The 19,392-nt window shown below is 34.7% G+C and overlaps 1 protein-coding gene across 1 annotated transcript in view; it reads left to right on the top strand.

Moving 5' to 3' along the window:
• Dsb (debris buster) overlaps window positions 1-19,392 on the top strand; it is a 37,030-nt gene continuing 17,638 nt past the window's right edge. The window contains exons 1-2 of the mRNA XM_071701458.1: window positions 1-942; window positions 10,596-11,509. Of these exons, the coding sequence (XP_071557559.1) occupies window positions 11,326-11,509 (184 nt within the window). The 5' untranslated portion in view covers window positions 1-942; window positions 10,596-11,325. The remainder of the gene's footprint in view (window positions 943-10,595; window positions 11,510-19,392) is intronic.

Below are 19,392 nucleotides of genomic sequence, written 5' to 3'. Positions count from 1 at the left end.
CACTACATCGCACTATCTCCTCGCTCGCTATTCGACAGATCGTGGACCGCGCGCGTACAACCAAACGTCACGTCGGGTTTTGTCTTTATTCTCGATCTCTCGTCTCTTCCTCTCCTTCCTTCATCTATTTCTCATCTTTTTCTTCGTCCTCTCTCTCTCTCTCTCTCTCTCTCTCTATCCTCCCCATTCTCTTCCTCGGTCAGATAATCCGCTATTCTTTCTCTGTCTCCTCTTCTTCTTCTCTCTCTCTTGTCTATATTGACGAGTAGCGAATTAAAAAGGGGACTTGCGACCGCCCGCCAGGATTTATTCGCGAAGACCCAACGAGTGATCTTCGCGCGCCGAGTGCTATTGCGATCTATACTGTGATCGATGCTGGCCACCGCAGAAACGCCTCATTTTCATCAATGAGAAAGAAAAAATAACTGCCACGAATCTTGTGACTGTCTACGGAAAGTGAACTTAACGAATCATTATGATTACCGCGAATTTTCGACTGTTTACGGATCACCTTCGGATAAATCGACAAATGCTCTGATCAATCGATCTTGGACTTTTTGACATCCTCCGATCTGGCAAAGTCGCCGTGTCGAGAAAGACGGAGGCAGTTACGAAATCCTATGTCGATTTCGATATTCGGCGGATTCCAGTTATCCTTAGTTGAACGTCAGGCTTTTGGAAAGATCGACAGGATATATAACGGAATTTTGCATGGAGGTCAAGACGAATAAGTCAAATTTGATAGCAAGATAGAGAAATCTGTCTGGCTATTTCTTTCGCCGTTCTTCCCACTCCCCTTCTCGGAGAGCCCCGTGAGTTACATAAAGAAGGATTTTACTGGTCAGTTAATGAACCCGGTTGTGCGTGCACTCGAGGAACATCCAACAACGACGACGACATCGAGGACGAAAACAGCGAGGACGACGATCGGGCTGGTATTATGTAAGTAAATATGAATAATTTGTCATCTGAAAGCGACGAAGAATGTGGCCCAAGAACACGGTCGGGTAATGCCGTATTGCACGCATTGGAAAATCCACAGCGAGATCGAAGTGACCTAGGCAATAAGTGCAACAAAAGGAAATAAAAGGTTAATATATTGCATTTGCAACAAAGGAGAAGTTGAAATCGATTTTTTTATGTTACGACGTTGAATGTCTCTCTTTTGGATGTGCTACTGAAAAGATTGAAAAATAAAACTGCTAATAATTTTTTCAAATTACCGGGAAAAATAAAAGAGAGAAATAGAAGTAAGAAATTAATAAATCTTCATTTTTTAACTAATTTTGTTAAATAATATCTTAAAAACTCTAAAGATTGCGATAAAGCAGTAATTATCGCGTAATGAGTTTATTTGCGAAGAGTATCTTCTTTCGCGGGGTTATCTCCTTTCCGATGAGTGTTATCCGTCTGTGCCAATCTGACTAATTATATATCTACATTTATATACAATTATATATTGCAATATCGGTTAACTTATATTGATTTGTATCTTGCGTTTTAGAGAATTTCACAAAACCTCACAATTAATGAGGCTTTTCTTTGAGCATTTATTGAAATTATAAAATTTATAAATTTTATCAGTCTTAAAGAGGAATTAATTTAATTCAATAGATATTAAGAAACGTGTATCAATAAAAAAATCTAAGATAAAAATCTAGCATCTGTAAAAAAGTTTTGAAAGTAAAATCTCTCTCTCTCTCTTTCTCTGTAGAGAAAGTAAGATGATAAAGAATTTATTTAAAGAACACATAAGAAAATGAAGTTTTATATATGCACAAAGTCATTATGCATTTATTGCCTTCTTTAAACAAGGTTATCTAATCCTCGGATTATAATTGGAGATACGTAAAATATGTGTAATTTTATGTAACGCAATAAAATCTCAATGATGTGACCTGGATACATATAACTCGACATACTTACGCCCGCAGCGGACAAATTAGCCATAACAATTACGCATAATGTATCGAGAAATCTTCCTCGCGATGTATGATTTATCGTCCGTTAAGAAGATTAATTATTAACATGATATTTAAATTAAGCGTATTACTTAACGTTAACAGCTCCTGCGGCTTAGACACTGACCGATTTCTCGTGTACCACTTATAGAAGCGTCGCGGAAACAAGTCCTTGGAGAATAGAAACTTCGTCGACAGTTTTCAGGTTATTGATAGTTTTCAGGTTATCGGGTTATCAGTGTTTCATCTACATCAATATATATCACGTCATTTAGACAGAAGAAGATGGACCTTTTAGGAATTTTCTCTAAAATCTAAATTCTAAAATATACGATCTTTCGATTTACCTCTTACCTACAGCATCGAGCTCTTCTAGAGAATATATTATGCTTGTTCATGGATATAATTTGTAAATTTGCAAGTCGTTACATTTTATTAGTTAAAAACTTGATATTAACTAAGGAATTCCGAATATATGTAGGATTTTTTGCGAGAATACATTGTATTTCTTTTTAAGTACAATCTAATCTACGCATCCGAATTATTGATGGTGCATATTTTAACGTGGAGAATGGAATTTTTTACCTTTACCACTCACTTATTAATTAAAATTGTTGTGTAATGATTCTTTTAACGATATATAAATATTTATGCAAGACAGTTTTTCACTAAACTATCTTTTTAATGATATTTCTGTCGCCTGCATGCGCGCCTTAATATATTAAAGATATTCTCATTTCATTTTCTTGTTAGAATTTGCACTTATTTGCAGTTTAATGATATACTAAGTATCATAAGAAAACATATTATCGAGGAGATACTGCCAAAATTATGAGTATAGATAAAATTTTTATCATGTATTGTTGCTGTTGAGTCTCTCTCCTTCAGAAATGTTAAGAAACATAGTATATTGATTGAGTTGTGAAAATTTAGTATCAAAAGTTCCGAGAGCTGTAATATTCACCAAAAATTGACTGTAAATTCCTAAACGTCCTCCGCTGATCAGAGAAAACTTTTTTTAAATCTAGCACGGTATTTCCAATTCATATCACGATCGCGCGCGAGTAATTCGGACGCGCGTATTATTTTTGAATTTGAATTTGTTAGACATTTTGAAACATTCGAGTCCGTTGAATCCGATATCGCTATATTTTGCGGTAACGCGAAAACGGTTAAAGTACTCTTCTTCGTCGGACTGTTCGGCAATGCGGAACGAGTAATCGTTATTTTCCTCTTTACCTCGCATTGCTCATACGTGTCGTTTCGCTATGTCATTATCTGCGCGGCGAACGAGCGTAACTTTAGGAATCCGGTGAATCTCCCGGCAAGTTATTCGGCGGCGAATCTTGTTTGTTGATATAATTGTTATCATATAGTCGAGCAATTCATTGATTAACACGTTTAAAATAGCAAAAGTGCATCCGATAAAAGGGTATCTGCAGTTTCAGTGACTTGCTGCATTCGCAATTCGACACGCGACGTTTCGGCCGACGCGGCGCGAGCAGGGATTACTGACATTTAATTATCGCAGGTGTTTTTCACGCCGTAATACAAGAATTGGAAAGTCCCTCTTCAGTGGCCGTCACTCTTTTCAAGAATATTGCTTAAGATAATACGGTCGGTATGGATCATTTCGAAATTCGAAGAAACCTCGAGAAAGTAATTCAACGTCGGCGAGGCAAAGCTTACGCGCACATGTGTCGGATTACTGTGTAATTTTTACTTAATTTTTCGCAACAAATCCATTCCCGCCTACGCCAATTTTCATTACGCGTATAATATACAGCGTAAATTAAAAAAACGTGTCGGGCGATTATCAATACCTTAATAAGAATATGCGGTAAAAGATGCGTAAAATGGATACGTTAATATACATGAAGTGTTTTCGTTAATTTTTAAAAATTTTTACGAACAAAGAAATATATTTTCTGAGAAAACGAGACGCTATGTTCTTTTAACTTCTTCGAAGTATAGTGACGTCTTTACGAAGTACGTAACGTCAATAGATATACTCATACTCATGCTGGTGTTTTTACCGTGTGATTAGCTTTAGATATGCCAAAAAGAGTAAGTGACATAAGTAAATCTTATTAGCCTTGGAAAAAGATATGGCTTTGATAGAACTTTTACATGTTCGTTAAAAATTTCGGATAATACGCAACAAAAAGATTGTTGTTGACGAAATATATTAATATATATGTCTAAAGCAAATAAGTATGTTTAAAACAGTTATATTTCAAACTAACATTAGCACATTAAAAATTTAATAAAAACACCAATTTATGGAATCTTTGTTTATTAAACTTCTAAAAAGGCATTATGCATTATGCTGAATAGCAATTTGAATAGTAACCCTCATTAAGCTCCTAATTGATACGTTGATAATTGATAAGACAAAGAACATTTATCCGTTCTTCTAAAGCGGCATTATCGACCGCAATTAAATGCTCGGTAATATTATTCATAAAATAATGATCTAATTAAATCGAACCTTAATTATATATAATCAGGAAATAATTCAATTACGATTAAATTACTAAAAGACAAAGGTTTATATTATTGTCTGGAAAGTCGAAGCAATAGATAACGTGAATTAAAAAATCACGAATTTAATTTCAATACATTTTGATTTTATTTATTGTAAAGTAATTTCTTTGCAAAGTTTTTTTTAAATTACAATTTTCTGCCTAGTATAAAACTGAGATTTTTCTGATATATTTTATCTCATAGTTTTATGGATACAAAATGTAAAGATATTAAAATGGGCAAGATCTCGCAGGCTAACCGTGTGATATCGAAGCATAATCTTTGCATTATTAATATTCATAAACTTATATTAATGTTTCTATAAATATATATAAATGAGCAATTTATGACGCAAAAGAAATTTTTTCTTATGAAAAAAGAACACAAAAAACGCAGAGCGATACAAGATGTGTAAAAACGATACAAAATATGTAAAAATATATTTTAATTGCTTATCTATATGCTATAATTTAGTCCGCGTAGTCTCGTCCAATTATATTCGTAAAAAAATTACGTATGTATTAATGTGTGGAAAATATTTAATGTCACGAGGATGTATCGTTAATTAATCTATTGCTCTTCTGAGGTAAGTAATTAATGATAAAGATGAATTATGACTGTTAACTGCATGCCGCAAATAAATTTTACATAAATTTATGGATTAAGCTGGAAAATCGAGAATAAATCAAAGAAAAATATTAAATATATAGATAAAACTATTTATAAAAGATAAAGTATTATAAGAGTGAAATTTTGTACTATAAGGAGAGTTCTTGAAATGCCAAGAGGTCGAAGATATATACGAAGGCAGCGCGTAACGACAAGCGTTGTTACGTAACTGTTTTAAACCGGGCAAGGACGTTTGCTATAAAGCAACAATAATAATTTACGGATGTCAGATTGCGTTTCCTCGATCTTCTGGCGAAAGTCTTACGATATGTCGGACTGCCATCGATTGTTTCGTTACATGCTCGGTCGAGCAAGTTTGGCGTAACAGAGCGGTGATCGTGGCATCTATACGCATCACCCCACGGGTGGTTTCACTTCTTTCGGTAATGCCTCCGGGAGATCGTGAAAGCTTGATCTAGTTTTAACGTCCGCGCGCAATAACAGACGGAAGCGTGTGTCATGCATGTTTCTATATCCCTGCCTGCATTCGCGAGTGGAAAGGCAGCTATCAGACTTCCTTCTCGCTATCACACAGTCGGAACGATCATTGTCGTCGTGTTTGAGGTCATTACCATTATTTACTGATAATGAAAAGATTGGAAATAAGTCCGACAAAGAGAAAGGAAAAGAAAGGTGGGAAAGGAGAACGGCACTGCTACCGGTAGGTATAAAAGGAAGAAGAAATTTTTATCCCGGTTGCGAAAGATCAATGTGGCAGAAGCGGTGTGTAACGGAAGTAAGAAAATTATAATAGTCGCTTAGTCGCAGATATATTGAGTGCACGTTCGATACATATAAAAAATCTGCGTGAAAACGAAGCTTTCGTAATAACACGTCCCCGTTCGAACCGCTCACATACCGCTATTACACGTTCGATAAATCTAATCTACGAAGGTTGGAACCTTAACCCGGTGGAAAGCTCACGGAAGATTGGGAGTTCGCACGCCATGGGCGTTCCCCAAACGTTCAATGAACCTTTTGCTAACACTAGAAATTCCGCTCGTTTCACTTTCTAGAAATAGATGCTAAACATTCTCCTGTGTAACACTTAATGAGATACTATCTTGTTCCTTGCTCCTTGATCGAAAGTCACATCGATGGTAGAGTTCAATGTTGAATATCAGGTACAATTGATAACGAGATCGACAATTAACACTAGCACATACGCCGGCACGTAATTACGTTCTAGGCGGAAACGTAAGGCTTAATCAGCTACTTACAAACCGCAAAACGCCTGTCGCCGCAGAGTATCGCTGTTTTGCCATGCAATTGTCGGTTACACGTGACAGACGTGACGGTATGTTAAGCAGTAATGAAAAAAAGAAGCGCATCGTGTTTGAATTTAACGGAACGAATCCCGCCTCTTTCTTGTATGATTCGTGTAAAATTGTTGGAGCGCGTCTCTTTCTGTCCAGTATTTATTTATAATAGCGAATTCTTCAAGTGGAAGTTACATTGTCCTGTATTCTCCATATTCATCTTTACTCGCGACACAATGCCGATTGTAGTAGAAATAAAAATTACGGTATAATATAGAGGTAAAGCAACATAGATACAATCGAAACTTACCGGACCATTACTGGCAATGTTTTCGCTGAACTGCGAAAGCGGCAAGACTGCAGCTGAATAATGCGCAGGTTTTTGTAAGAGCGCATTAAGCAATAAGAGACAGTGGCGCGAAAATCCCGTTCTCGATCGCCCTTGCAGACACCGAGACAGAAAGTCCCCGCGGTTAAGTTGCGCTCGCGCGTATATCATTTTCCGCGCGTAAGGTGCGCGCACGTATATACGATCCTAAAGAGAAAGAGAGAAAAAACGGCAGATTTATGCGAACGCCGCCGCCGAAACGCTCCAGCGCAATTCGCGTTTACAGCAGACGTGACCATTAACCACCTTTGGAGGCCTTGAAGCAATTCAACGTAACTCTCCCTTAATTTATCGAGTTTAGCAAACGACGTTGTAATTTAGGCGTCTTTGTAACGTTCACTCGTTTTATATCAAAAATGTCATCTGATAACATCATTATAACATATGGCTCATTTTGTGAAAGATAACGGCGAGAAAGAAATAAACTATTTCAATGTCAAGTTAATAAAGAAATATTTGCTAATGTCAACATCTGCTGTCTTGGTGCATTTTGAGAAATCACTGCCCATTCTTGGAAGCTTCTTCAGTTCTTCTTATTTACGATGACGGTTACACCTGCGTCATCATATTTACTGTAAGAATCACTTGTCGAAGAAATTTAAGACGTATGCGCTAATGAATTTACGTATACGTCTGTCGTTTCGACAGTTTTAAACGAATGCCTTTGTTTCTCTGAGAATTCTTTCTTCACGTCTTACGTTTACATTTTCGTAGTCAAATCAATCTATATAATTAAAAATTAGGAGCCTGTAGTAAGGAAGAACATTCAATCAAATTTTTCTTAAGCAAATATTAAATTCGTTTTTTTTCCTGAGAAAAAACAAATTTAATATTAGCTTAAGAATCTGTACAGAGAAAGTAGTGCGCGAAATCAGGTTGTCGATTTTTAAAGCTAATGACGTTTTAATTATACCCTCAAGGAACATATCTTTATTTCATAATATGGTCACGCCTGTGATTTTTTTTCGACATTCTAACTTGCAAAGTTGATAGAAAAGAAGTTAATATTAATTTTATTTAGAATATCGAAATTATAAAATAAATAAATTAAAAAATAATCTGTCTTTTTTTCGCCCAATAGAGAGAAAAAAAGAATGAGTAGGCGATATAGCCGGATTTCCACATATTATTCTAGCTTTCTCTTTCAAAATAATCGTTATACTAGCTTGTTTCCTTGCTTGAAAAAAAATATAGCAAATATAAATGATAAAACAAGCGAAAAGCAATAAAAAAGTATAAAATATTGAAATCTAAAAAGTGTAATATAAATATTTTTAGATATTAAATTATCGATGAGCACCGTAATGTACTGAATGTACTTTCGTTTCCGTTTATTCTTACGAAAACTTCAATTCTTAAACTTTTTGTATTTGCAACATATGCTGTTAAAAGATAAATTTATATTCAACGTTTCTTTCCAGCGTTTTTTTTTAAATCTATTCTCGCTGGTTTGTCTGAAATCGTACAAGAACGAACGCGGTGGAATATTTTACATTTTTTTATGTTCTCATTAACGATTCACCTATTCAAATTACATAATAATGATCCTAGGTCACATAAATTTGCAAAAAGATATTTTTTTCGATACCGTGCAATAAATCTGGTTTTGACGAAACATCAGACGAATTTCCTTGGAACGATTAATAATTTAATGATTGACTCGAATCTGTTAAAAGTTAAGTTATGCAACATATTAAAGAGCAAAATAACGAAAAGAAGTTATTCTATATGACGTATATAGTGCATATTTCTAGATATTCCCGAGATATTACGTATTTGCAAAAATATGTATTTAAATATTACAATTAACTTGTTATTGCAAAAATTTTTTTGCAATATTGACGTAGTTCTTTTAATCTGTTCTGATTACTATGATTGCGGCAATCGGTCGATTATGGATGTGTTTTTCTAAATAAAACAATCATAATGAATAAAACGATGGCATTTACGACAATTGCGTGCATCAGCAATATAATTGCTTAATTGACTCTTTCAGCAGATATGATTCAATGTAACGTGGCATTTATGTGTCGCAGAATAATTAAACATTATAATCTTAAACTGAAGTATATCGTTTACTATCCGATATTATGGTTTTAAGAAATAAATCGTTTTCTATCTAGTGTCTCATATAGTGTTTCAATAAATTTATCAATAATATTCACGCAGCCTATGCGGTGAATTTAAGGACTACTTTTGTTAAATTTCATTATATAGATTTTATGTAATTTTTTAATTAAATTTTAAATTCTATCTATCTAAAATTAAATCTCTCGCAAAAAATTCGTTATTTATTTCTTTTCTTATAGGATATATTAAGAGATATATTAGAGAATATATTAAAGATCTTACATAAATGAATTAAATAATAGCTCTTTTGTAGAAAGCTTTAATAAAATTTAGATTACTATGATTTGGCAAATGTAGATGTATTATGATACAATAATTATGTAAGATTGTTTCATATTTCCAATTTATATAGTATTTCCTAAGTACAACATTTACAACTGTATCGTAATATCGTCAGAGAATTGTCATGTATGTAGATTATTAATATTCCGCTTGGAGCGGAAAGGATAATTTTTTAGGATAGTTAATGTAGTTCAAATGTGAATAGTTAAACAGTTGCGTTCAGATTGATTGTATATCAAATGTACAGACGGCGTTATTAATGCCTTCTCATATGTAATTATATTTATGGATTTATCGCACAATAATTATTTAAATTGAAATAATTAATATGTCCTTGTATTTCTTTTCTCTCCTTATATCTTAGAACGATCCTTCATAGTTTAACCTTCCTTCCGCATACTCCTTAGTTGCCAAACTGACTGCTCCCGAAACCGAAAGATAACGATTTCTTCAAGAACCAACAATGATATGCACAAATAGTTAGACGCGATGTGTCCACCTATTATTTGATTCGGACGCGACTATTTTCAGTTATGAAGGCATTAATAACGCCGTCTGTACATTAAATATACATTTCAAACTGTTATGAAAATAATCATTCTGCTCCTCTCTCTTCTGTACGATTCCACTTATTTGTATATATTTCCGCGGTGTTTGTCTCATTCTACAATCTTTGTTATTGTCGGTCGACTTTTTTGCAATACATATAGAACGCAAGCAGAATAAATTCTTTTTCTTGTCAATTAATATTCATTTGCAGAATATTTACTTCATATTGACACCATTGTATCTCATTGTCGTGTAATAAATGCTTGAAATTATAGTTTGCACTTTGACATTATTAAAATTTATAAAATTTATCGAAAAATATATGTTAAAAAATAATATTTTTAAAACATAAAATATAAGATATAATATAATAAATATAAAATATAAAACAGTATGCTGGATAGAATATAAAACACAACAAACATTTAGGACAAAGTTTAAAATATATAAATAATGGTTTTACACATAGTTTAAAGAAATAATTCCAATCTTGTCGCATAACTATATGGAGTATTGATTTTTACGTCACTATTCGCAAAAAAGGCTATAGTTAAAAGTTATAATAATAATATTGCTTGAGCAAAAATATTAATTTTCCTGTAGCTTTGACCGAGTAACTATAATATTGACACATGCGTTGCGCCGAAAATAATTTTTGCATAAATGCATACTTCACATTTACGTAATGCGTGTCCGACGAGTCATCGAAAAGTTGCAAGACGCGACGCTGACTTGCTCCTCGTCGTACTTTTCCTTCGCGATCGGTCCGACCAGTCTTCTTTTTCGCCTTTTTCTTTGCCTTCTTAATTTCGATTTCGTTTTGCATTTCAGGCAAAACCCAAGAATGAGTGTCCAACGGCGGGACTGCGAGGAGTGAAAGTGAAGCTGGGGGAACGTGCGTCTTACCTGGACCAGGTGTGAAAGTGCAGTGCGTAATACGAACGTAAGGAACACGTGGTGTGGTGGTACCTGTCGAAACCGCTATCGACACGACGGCGACGGCGGCGGAGGACACGAGGACGAGGCAGTTCAGGCAGTAGCCTGATGATAACGACGACGATAATGATGACGCAGATGCGCGCTCACCGCGAGAACAATGCCCAGTGCAGTGACGGTAGATGATAATGATTATGATGATGATGATGATAACGATGCTGATGATGATCTCCCGCATACGCAACACTCATTCTAGGTCAACACGTGCTTACAGTTGCCAATTAAAACATATAGTTGGTTAGTCAGTGTCTAGCGGATTATCTAATCTTCTTTTATTCCACTTTCATTCGGCTGATGATCGGACGGTCTCGTCCATCAGTTCGTCGGTAATTGACCGTTCGAAGACTATCGAGCACTCCAGTCCGAATAAAAGTGCGATCGAAACAAAGAACTTGCTCGACAAACATTATTTATAAGAAACGTATAGTTCACGGCTAAAGTAATGTGATTGATTCGGATCAGTTGGTGTCTTATTAGCGTTACAATTGAGTGAAATCGATTGTTTTATCGACCAACAAAAGGAGATTGTTTTCCTTTACAACGTAAGTCAAATCGTACAACGAAGATGAGGTTCATTGCATCTCTGTTCGGGACGAGGTCCCCGAAGGCGATCGGCAGGCAGTACATGAAAGTCGGCAGAAACGCCCTTTTCGGTGTGAGAAATGATGACGACAGTGACAATATTTGTACCGAAAAGGTGCCGAAGCCGCTATCCCTGCTAATCTCCAGGAAGGGAAAGCTTAGGCATGGTGAGTAACTTTTATTCAATTAAAAAAAAATGCTGTAATAAGTTTTACATTTAAAGCGGAACCTTATTGCGCTCGGGAATTTCTACATCTTTTCTATTTCTATCTTTATATAATGCTCATTTAATGCATTTGAAGTATTAATTATTTGAACTTAATCTTGAAACGTAAATGTTGAGCAACGACAAGGTTTATTCTTGCGTAATCCGATTAATCCGTTCTAAACCGCGATTCTTGGCTGCAATTTTCTACCGCGTCTAATGATAATACGTTATTAGATGCTTGCGGACTCGTACTGGCAACCAGACCGGAACAATATTACAGCATGAGTAGTAAATTGCCATTGTTCACTCGACACTTTCCTTAATTAGTTATTATCTGAAAAGGTAGTCGATTTAGCGTTAATTGATCTTTATGAGGTATTCTGCTAATAATGTATCGCTTGAATGCGCAAGTCACGTTGATCGTCAGAGGAATACGGTGTAGGTATGTGACAAACAGTTTCTTCACGGTGAGAATCATTGAAGTATATACCGGGTGCTTTGAAGATATTTGAATTTATTTAAATTCATTTGTTACTTCTCATTTTCATAAAGTATATTAAAATTATATGCCGCTAACAGTTGATTTACTATAACAACAGACAATTTATTCACAAATTTTTGTTGAAAATCGATTATACAGCTATTTTCCTGTCCACTGATATTTTGAATATAAATTAAATTTCAATTACTTTTAATATTATACATGTATATAAAATGAGAACACAAATTGTTATAAAAATTATATATTAATTGCATTTAACTATAAACTTTCGAATAATAGAATTTTTAAAAAGTTAAAAAAAACATTAATTTATATAATTTCTTTTTTTTTTAATTTTTTGATATTGAATATTTTAGCACGAAAGACAATAAGTTTTAATGTCAATTTATTAATGCGCGCTTCCGTGTTGAAACAATATGTTTTCTTCCTTCTGATGAAAAGCAATGCGATCACCTTGTATCAACGATTATCGTTCACGAATAACAGGTATCAAAGTGAGAGTCGCCGCGTATCAAACCGCAACTCTCACCATTTAAAGAGCATGCATAATTAAAGTTGCGTACAAGGTCGACCAGCCAATTCTCGTTACATAGTCGAAATATTCTTGTTATCTTGACAAACTAAACCAGAGAGAGAGAGAGTTAGTTTGCTGATCGTTAGATTCGCGGTGATTCGTGCTGTATAGCGCGCAGGCGATTAGGGTCGCGATAGCTCTTGCCATGTTCCACGTTCAATCCTTGTGAAGCCGCGCGAATGAAAAGTGTCTGATTAAGTGTCTCGTTTTTTTGCACGTAATCTCATTAAACTTTTTATTATTATCACGTCATATTCTAGATATTGATTAATCTGTTTCTGACGTTCGAACGTTTACGATGAATCTTATAACGAGTGTTTATTTCAGAGTCCAGGTTTTTTCTTTCAACTCAATAAAGTTGTTAGAATGTCTTTGTTAACATGTCTTTAATTATAAAATGAGTAACGCAATATAAAAGATTTTGTAAATTATATATATATTTTTAACAAATGCGCCTTAAATTTTCTAAAAAATTGATATAAGTTCGGAGAAAGTTTGAAACATCTCTTATCATATTAGATCTTATTCTGACTTACGATTGCTCTACATTGTAGGCTATATGCAATCACTGGAAATTTCAAAATAGTACTGAAAGGGTACGCAATGTCTTTCAATTATTGCTGCTTATTTCAATGAAAATATTTAGATCCTTTAATTCACTTTTACTTTTTCTTCATAAAAATTTAATTAGACATTTTCTCCTCTTGTAGATTGATAAAAAGAGATGTGTAGATAATATATGTGGCAACATTTCCTGGAACTTTGAATATATTTAACATTTTAATTTTACTATATTACTTTTACTTTCGTAAAACATGAAAAGTGATGATATATCTCTATTACTAGATAATGAATACCTTTCACATTTTTTCAGAAATCTTAATGGCAAATAATATCAAATAACAGCAAGATTGAACTCCTAGAAGCATGATTCTAATCATTGCAATTTACAATTTTAACTTCGTAGTTTGTCAAGGCGTGTCCATAGTATTGCTAATTAAATTTCAGTATTTCGTCAAGAGTATAGTAATTACACGATTATAAATTAATAAAACACCGTTATTAGATCGGCTAAACGTTGGACATCAGAATACATGTTCGTTATTCCGCATACATCCTGCTTGTATCTTATAAATATAAATTTTTAACTTTTAAAAATAACTTTAAATATTTTAATGCTTTAAACACCAGAAAATGATGCTGGATAATGGGTACACGGGTATTTTAAGACAACAAATCAACATTAATATTTGCCCTTTAACAAACATGAGTTCTGTAACGGTAATATCTATACTGAATTTATGTGAGTCAAAAGATTAATAATACAGTATAATTAATAACAAATCGATTAAGATCTATTAAAAATTGCCTTTAACTGATGATGAAAGTTGTAATGACCAAGATATTGACAATCTTTTGTCATATAAAATTTTAGGTAAAATTCTTATTAATTCTTTCTTCTACGAAAAAAATCAATGTACATTATCGTCAAATAATTCTATAAGAAAGCTGATAGCAGTGAAATATCCTGTATATACTTGTGCACTAAGTTAAATACCATGTACAACATAACAGAGGCCGAAGTGCAGTGGGTCAGTGGAACGAGGAACGAGTGATAGAGGACAGGTTGCACAGCACAGTTATATACGCATCACTTCGATTAGCTTTACTGTCGCCCATTAGTTTAGCTTAACATGCTTTTGTAAAAACTTGTTATTTTAAGAAACCATAGAAACGGAATTTTCTATGTATATTGTAATTTAGGAAATTTCTTAAGAAAGTGTATATAACACTATATAATAATAATTTACATATATATATATATATATATATATATATATATATATATATAATAGCATATACAAAACACACATATACATTTTACATCATTAACATGCAGGAATATCTGTTACTAAAAGTCCTCCTTTAATTTCATTTAAAATATGGAAGAAAAATAAAGGAAGCATAAAACGCAGCGCCATCCAGCATTAAACTCTCCAGCAATATTCTATCCGGCGTTGAAATTTCTAAAGCTAACAAGTAGAAAAAGCTTTCTTACAATCAAGATCTCTGTACATTTTTGTGTACAATTTTAATTGCTTATCTTTGGACATATTATGAATCTATTTTGAATGTATTTTGAACCTTATAAATATAATTTTAAAGTTGTCAAAACATTTTTTTTAAATCTTGAAGTGAAAGGAAGAAAATTGCATTCTATGCTCTTTCCATGCTGTTCCTTTTATAACGCCTCTTCCGAACGTTCTCATCCTGTGTCTGGTATACATCCTTCATTCCGCGATCCCGTTAGGTTCCGCAAGAGAGACGAGTTTCTGCTCGTCTTATTTTCGCTGTGCGTAGCATGAACGGACATGTGTAGCATAATTTTCACTCGCGCTTTGCATCACGAGATATGCACGCTCTTACGTAACTCAAAATTTATTACTATTTCCAAAATCTTCTTTTGATTTTTTTCATAATAGGCGATTTTCTCTGCCACCAGGATAGATTATTCTCGTTTAAAATCTTATTTGGTCGGAGTTAATAATGAGGTCGCGTGATATCTACTAAACCTGAATAAAGCCAGTCTGAATTAACCTACCCAGGTCTCTATTCGGATATTGTAAATTATGCAATCATTTCGCTCAAGCGATAGTTAGATTAATCGAGGAAAAAATAAGTAAAAAAAGAAATAGAAAGAGAAGAATAACCGGTTGCGTGCCATTAATGGTTTTTTAATAGATCAAATGGGCAATATCGCCTGCGAAATCTTTGTACGGCTATCCATTTGCTCATTACACCGTGTGATCAAAGAGGCATAAATATAATACTCATCGCCGAAACACCGCGCGAGGTAAAGTGCCGGGATTGCACGGGCCTTTCGAGCGTACTGTACTATACGAAGACGAAAGGTGAATAAGTTTCTGATTGAAGAACTATGATAAATCGTTCAATGCACCGTCGTGAGCACTTCGCAAATCATTTATCTATTATCGTCATGCACCGTAACGGGGCGCATTGACATTACTATGCCACATTCATAGATCCGCGTGGCCGTTGCGGCTATCAACTTTCTAATACTCTCGTCCTGCAATGCGCGCCGGGGCCATGTCATTAAATGGAGCTATGATATACAGATTGGTGATTGCAGGCAAGGCAGCGCATATCCCATTAGCGCATCGCGTGCTTGCCCGCGTTGCGTCGCGTGAAGAAACCGCGTGGTGTCATCCGTCTCTTCATTTCTTTTTATAGGTCACACGAATATGTAGCACTTGACATCATATTCCGTTCAATTCATTCTATCTGCTTCCGCTTCGACGAAAGTCGGAATAACCGGTGCCGTTTCGTACGATAAACAGCATTCCGCGCACAAGATCTCCGAGATATTTTGTTTTTAATCATTAAAGCTGATTTACAAAAAAAATGCATTATGAGCGGGGGAAAATTGAAAGTTTCGTGAAGTAAATTCTAGACGAGTAAATCGGTGAACTAGTCACTCAACGCTAGCAATTAATCGTGGTATGAAATAGTACCTCGTGGATAAGAAATAATCGACGGCGAGTTTATTCCTTAAAAAAAGAAAAAAAACATTAAGATTATTTTCTGATTATTTCAGAAAAACGTTTGTGTGCATTAGCGATTTGTTCAGATGCCCCAGTATATCTATACTTGGCACGAGAAAGTGAAAAAATGATGTGAATATCAAGTTCAAACTTAGATTATGATGGGTCATGGCTCTATTATTATAGAAAATCACGCTATTTTCTCGTATGGCGGAAGTTATTAACACACTTACATCAGCTAAATTACATCAATCTTCGTAACGAAAGTTAGTACAAGCAAGAAGGTCGCAAGTCGAATTAAGCCATTGCATATGTAAGATTATATAAAATGAGAATAATACAGAATGTGTGAACAACAATCTATTCTATGTTAATAATAGAATTATTTGTGTGACGGCCATTCAGATAGAAATAAGATCAAGGATATAAACTTTTAATTATATAGTGACTGGTTTATTTCTTATGCGTCGGAAATGCGTTATTATAAGATTTGAAACAGAAGGCAATTGTAAATGAACATATTTATTTTGCAATCATTTTATATTCTCTCTCTCTATTTTGCGTTTTATGAAAATACTTGAAATTTATGTTCCTCTAAATATTTGTTTGTTGAAACTTTAAAAATAGATATTCAAATTTAATTAATACATGCAATATAATTGTATTTTGTATTATGCTGTATTGCATTGTACTGAATAAGCTTTTTTAAATTTAACACAAGAAAGCGAGTAGCAAGTCTCTGAGATCGCGATATCGGATGCTTTCTACACTGTTTTCTACAAGTGAACCACTTAAAGGAGCATGCTTTACCAGTATTTCCTTCCTGTATGACTACGATGATATCGTACGATCACTACTATAGACGTTTCCTATGAAATGAGGTAACCGAGTCATTCAACTACATTTAGCAGAACATCCACAGCCATCTACCACTGCTATAGAACTACAGAGTTAGATTAATTTTGTAGCTTTGTCATTAATGTAGTGAGCGCGCATCAACGTTGACCCAAAAACATTAAGAGAATGTCTTCCAATGCGTGCCAATTTTTTTGTAGATTCCTGTACAGTCTTCTCTTCCTTAGCGAAACGCGGTCTGATAATTATAAAATTTTGTTACTGAACAAAAAACCCATTTCAGCTTTCTAATTCCTTTCACACGATTATGCTTTCTCATATTGATAGGCTTTCCATATGAAATACGATATTTCTGTTCCGTTGATTATACGGCAGTCTCAAGGTCGGCAATTTCATCAGGGCATTGTACTCACTCGAAAAGTCACGAAGGCTCGGACTGAATCCAACGACGAAAGATCGAAGGTCGCAGAAAAAGAGACGTGCCTTTACTCACACGGTCAAGATCGGTTGGTTTTTTTCATTTGTCTACTAGTGTCCTAAGCCAAGTCCGACTCATCGATTCTTGTACCTTGTATGCAAATGAGTTTCGGCTCGGATTGTATTAATTAATTTTCAAATATAATGTTTAAAAAAATGAAATTAACAATCGACGTATGTACGATTTAAAGAATATAACTAATTGCGAGATTATACAAACCGAGATACAAATCTTTCGAGGCCAAATAAATTAAATTATAAACATATAATTCAAACTCTATTGAATCTGAGATAACTGGGAATTTTTTTTCTATTAGTACTCAATTTCATGCTAATTCGCAAGATCTATTTATCATGAACGACTAGGAAATAATCTCACGTCCTTACTGTTATTTCGCATAACGATATGAGGGAAATTCCCGCGCGAGCAAATAGGCGAGTTCCGTCACTTCTGCTTGACGAAGTTTGACGAAGTTGTGACGACAACACCCCGACGATCGAGGTGAGCTCCGTGATGCATGTTTGTTTAGCGTTGGTTTTTCATTTCAAGGTTGAATGATCTAAAAGGAAGAGTGCGTCGAAAACTTCTCGAATCATTGCCATAGCGAGACAATCTCTCGATGCAATCTTGTTAGAAGATAGCAAGTCATTGTCGTCTGTTGATGCTAAATAGTGAATAATCATGCAACTTGAAAGAAGTTCGACATCTTAAGTTATATAAAATATTTATTAAAAATTACGTACAAATTAAAATGTTATTAAATCAATTATTATTTAAAAATAACAAATATTTACAGAAAATAATAACATTTCAATTTTTGCCGAACATGAAGAAATTGGTGTCAATTGTAGTCAAACAAGGCAAGGACGATTTGATCGGCAAGGTTTTTACGCAAACGAAGTAGGCGTTTATGGCGCTGGATGGTGATAGTTGACCGTGACGTTGAATGACTTATATCTTGTGAAAAATGTTGTTTAGGATTAAGAAACTCACATGCTATAAGAAACCAGCCGGAAACTGCAAACAGAGCCAATCGTTTTGCGCAATATCGTGCGATTGCACAAGCTGCCGTTTTCATATTAAAAAATTCTGCAGAACAATCCCGTATCCCGCCGAGTTCATATGGCAGTCAAATTAACGGATTAACACATTACGCCAACGAGGATATCATACTTACTTAGCATCTTCATAGTTTACTTTTTAGCACCTAGATTGTAGATTACTTTGACCTTAAAAGCTTTGGATCTTCCGCTTCATGGTTTCTACTACTGAATTAACAGCAGATTTACGAGATTGTGCGTTCACGCGGTGAAAAAGGAACGCGTGTATATTTTCAGTTACGTGTGTATTTCCATTGCGAAAAGGTTTGCAATTTGTGTGGCTTTACGTTCAATTTGATTGAGACAATTCCTTTCCTCGGAATGCAGTCAGGGTTACAAAACCGCAGTTGCCCGGTACATACATACACCGTATCATCGTGTGTCTCGTACGCGGCCATTGCAAAACGATGGGGCAAATATTATTCATGGAGGCATAACCGGTGCGAACACACATTGCCGGACACGACGCGAAGGGGCTGGTCCGGCTCTGGTCACTTCGACGATTTTGAGATCACTTTCACCCACGGCCAGGGCCGGCTTCAGACCCTGCCGATCGAAAAAGGTGATTTCCTCGCCAGACGGAATAAAATGGTTATAAATTGTTCGATTCTAATCTTGATCGGGCCCGAGAGTGGTAGACCAACACGTTTGCTTTTTGTTCGTGACACCTTGTTTTCGTTGAAACAGCAGAAACCAGTTAAGACTATCAGATTATCGGAATATGTGTAGGAAACTGAAGAAAGAGAACGTCAATGTGTAAAAAAAGAAAA

This window comes from Temnothorax nylanderi, unplaced genomic scaffold (assembly GCF_030848795.1).
Source record: "Temnothorax nylanderi isolate EJ_2023f unplaced genomic scaffold, tnyl_v1.0 TNYL_tig0025_pilon, whole genome shotgun sequence".
NCBI classification, from domain to species: domain Eukaryota; kingdom Metazoa; phylum Arthropoda; class Insecta; order Hymenoptera; family Formicidae; genus Temnothorax; species Temnothorax nylanderi.
The sequence above is the reverse complement of the archived record's forward strand: the minus strand, read 5'-3'. Positions and strand labels throughout refer to the sequence as shown.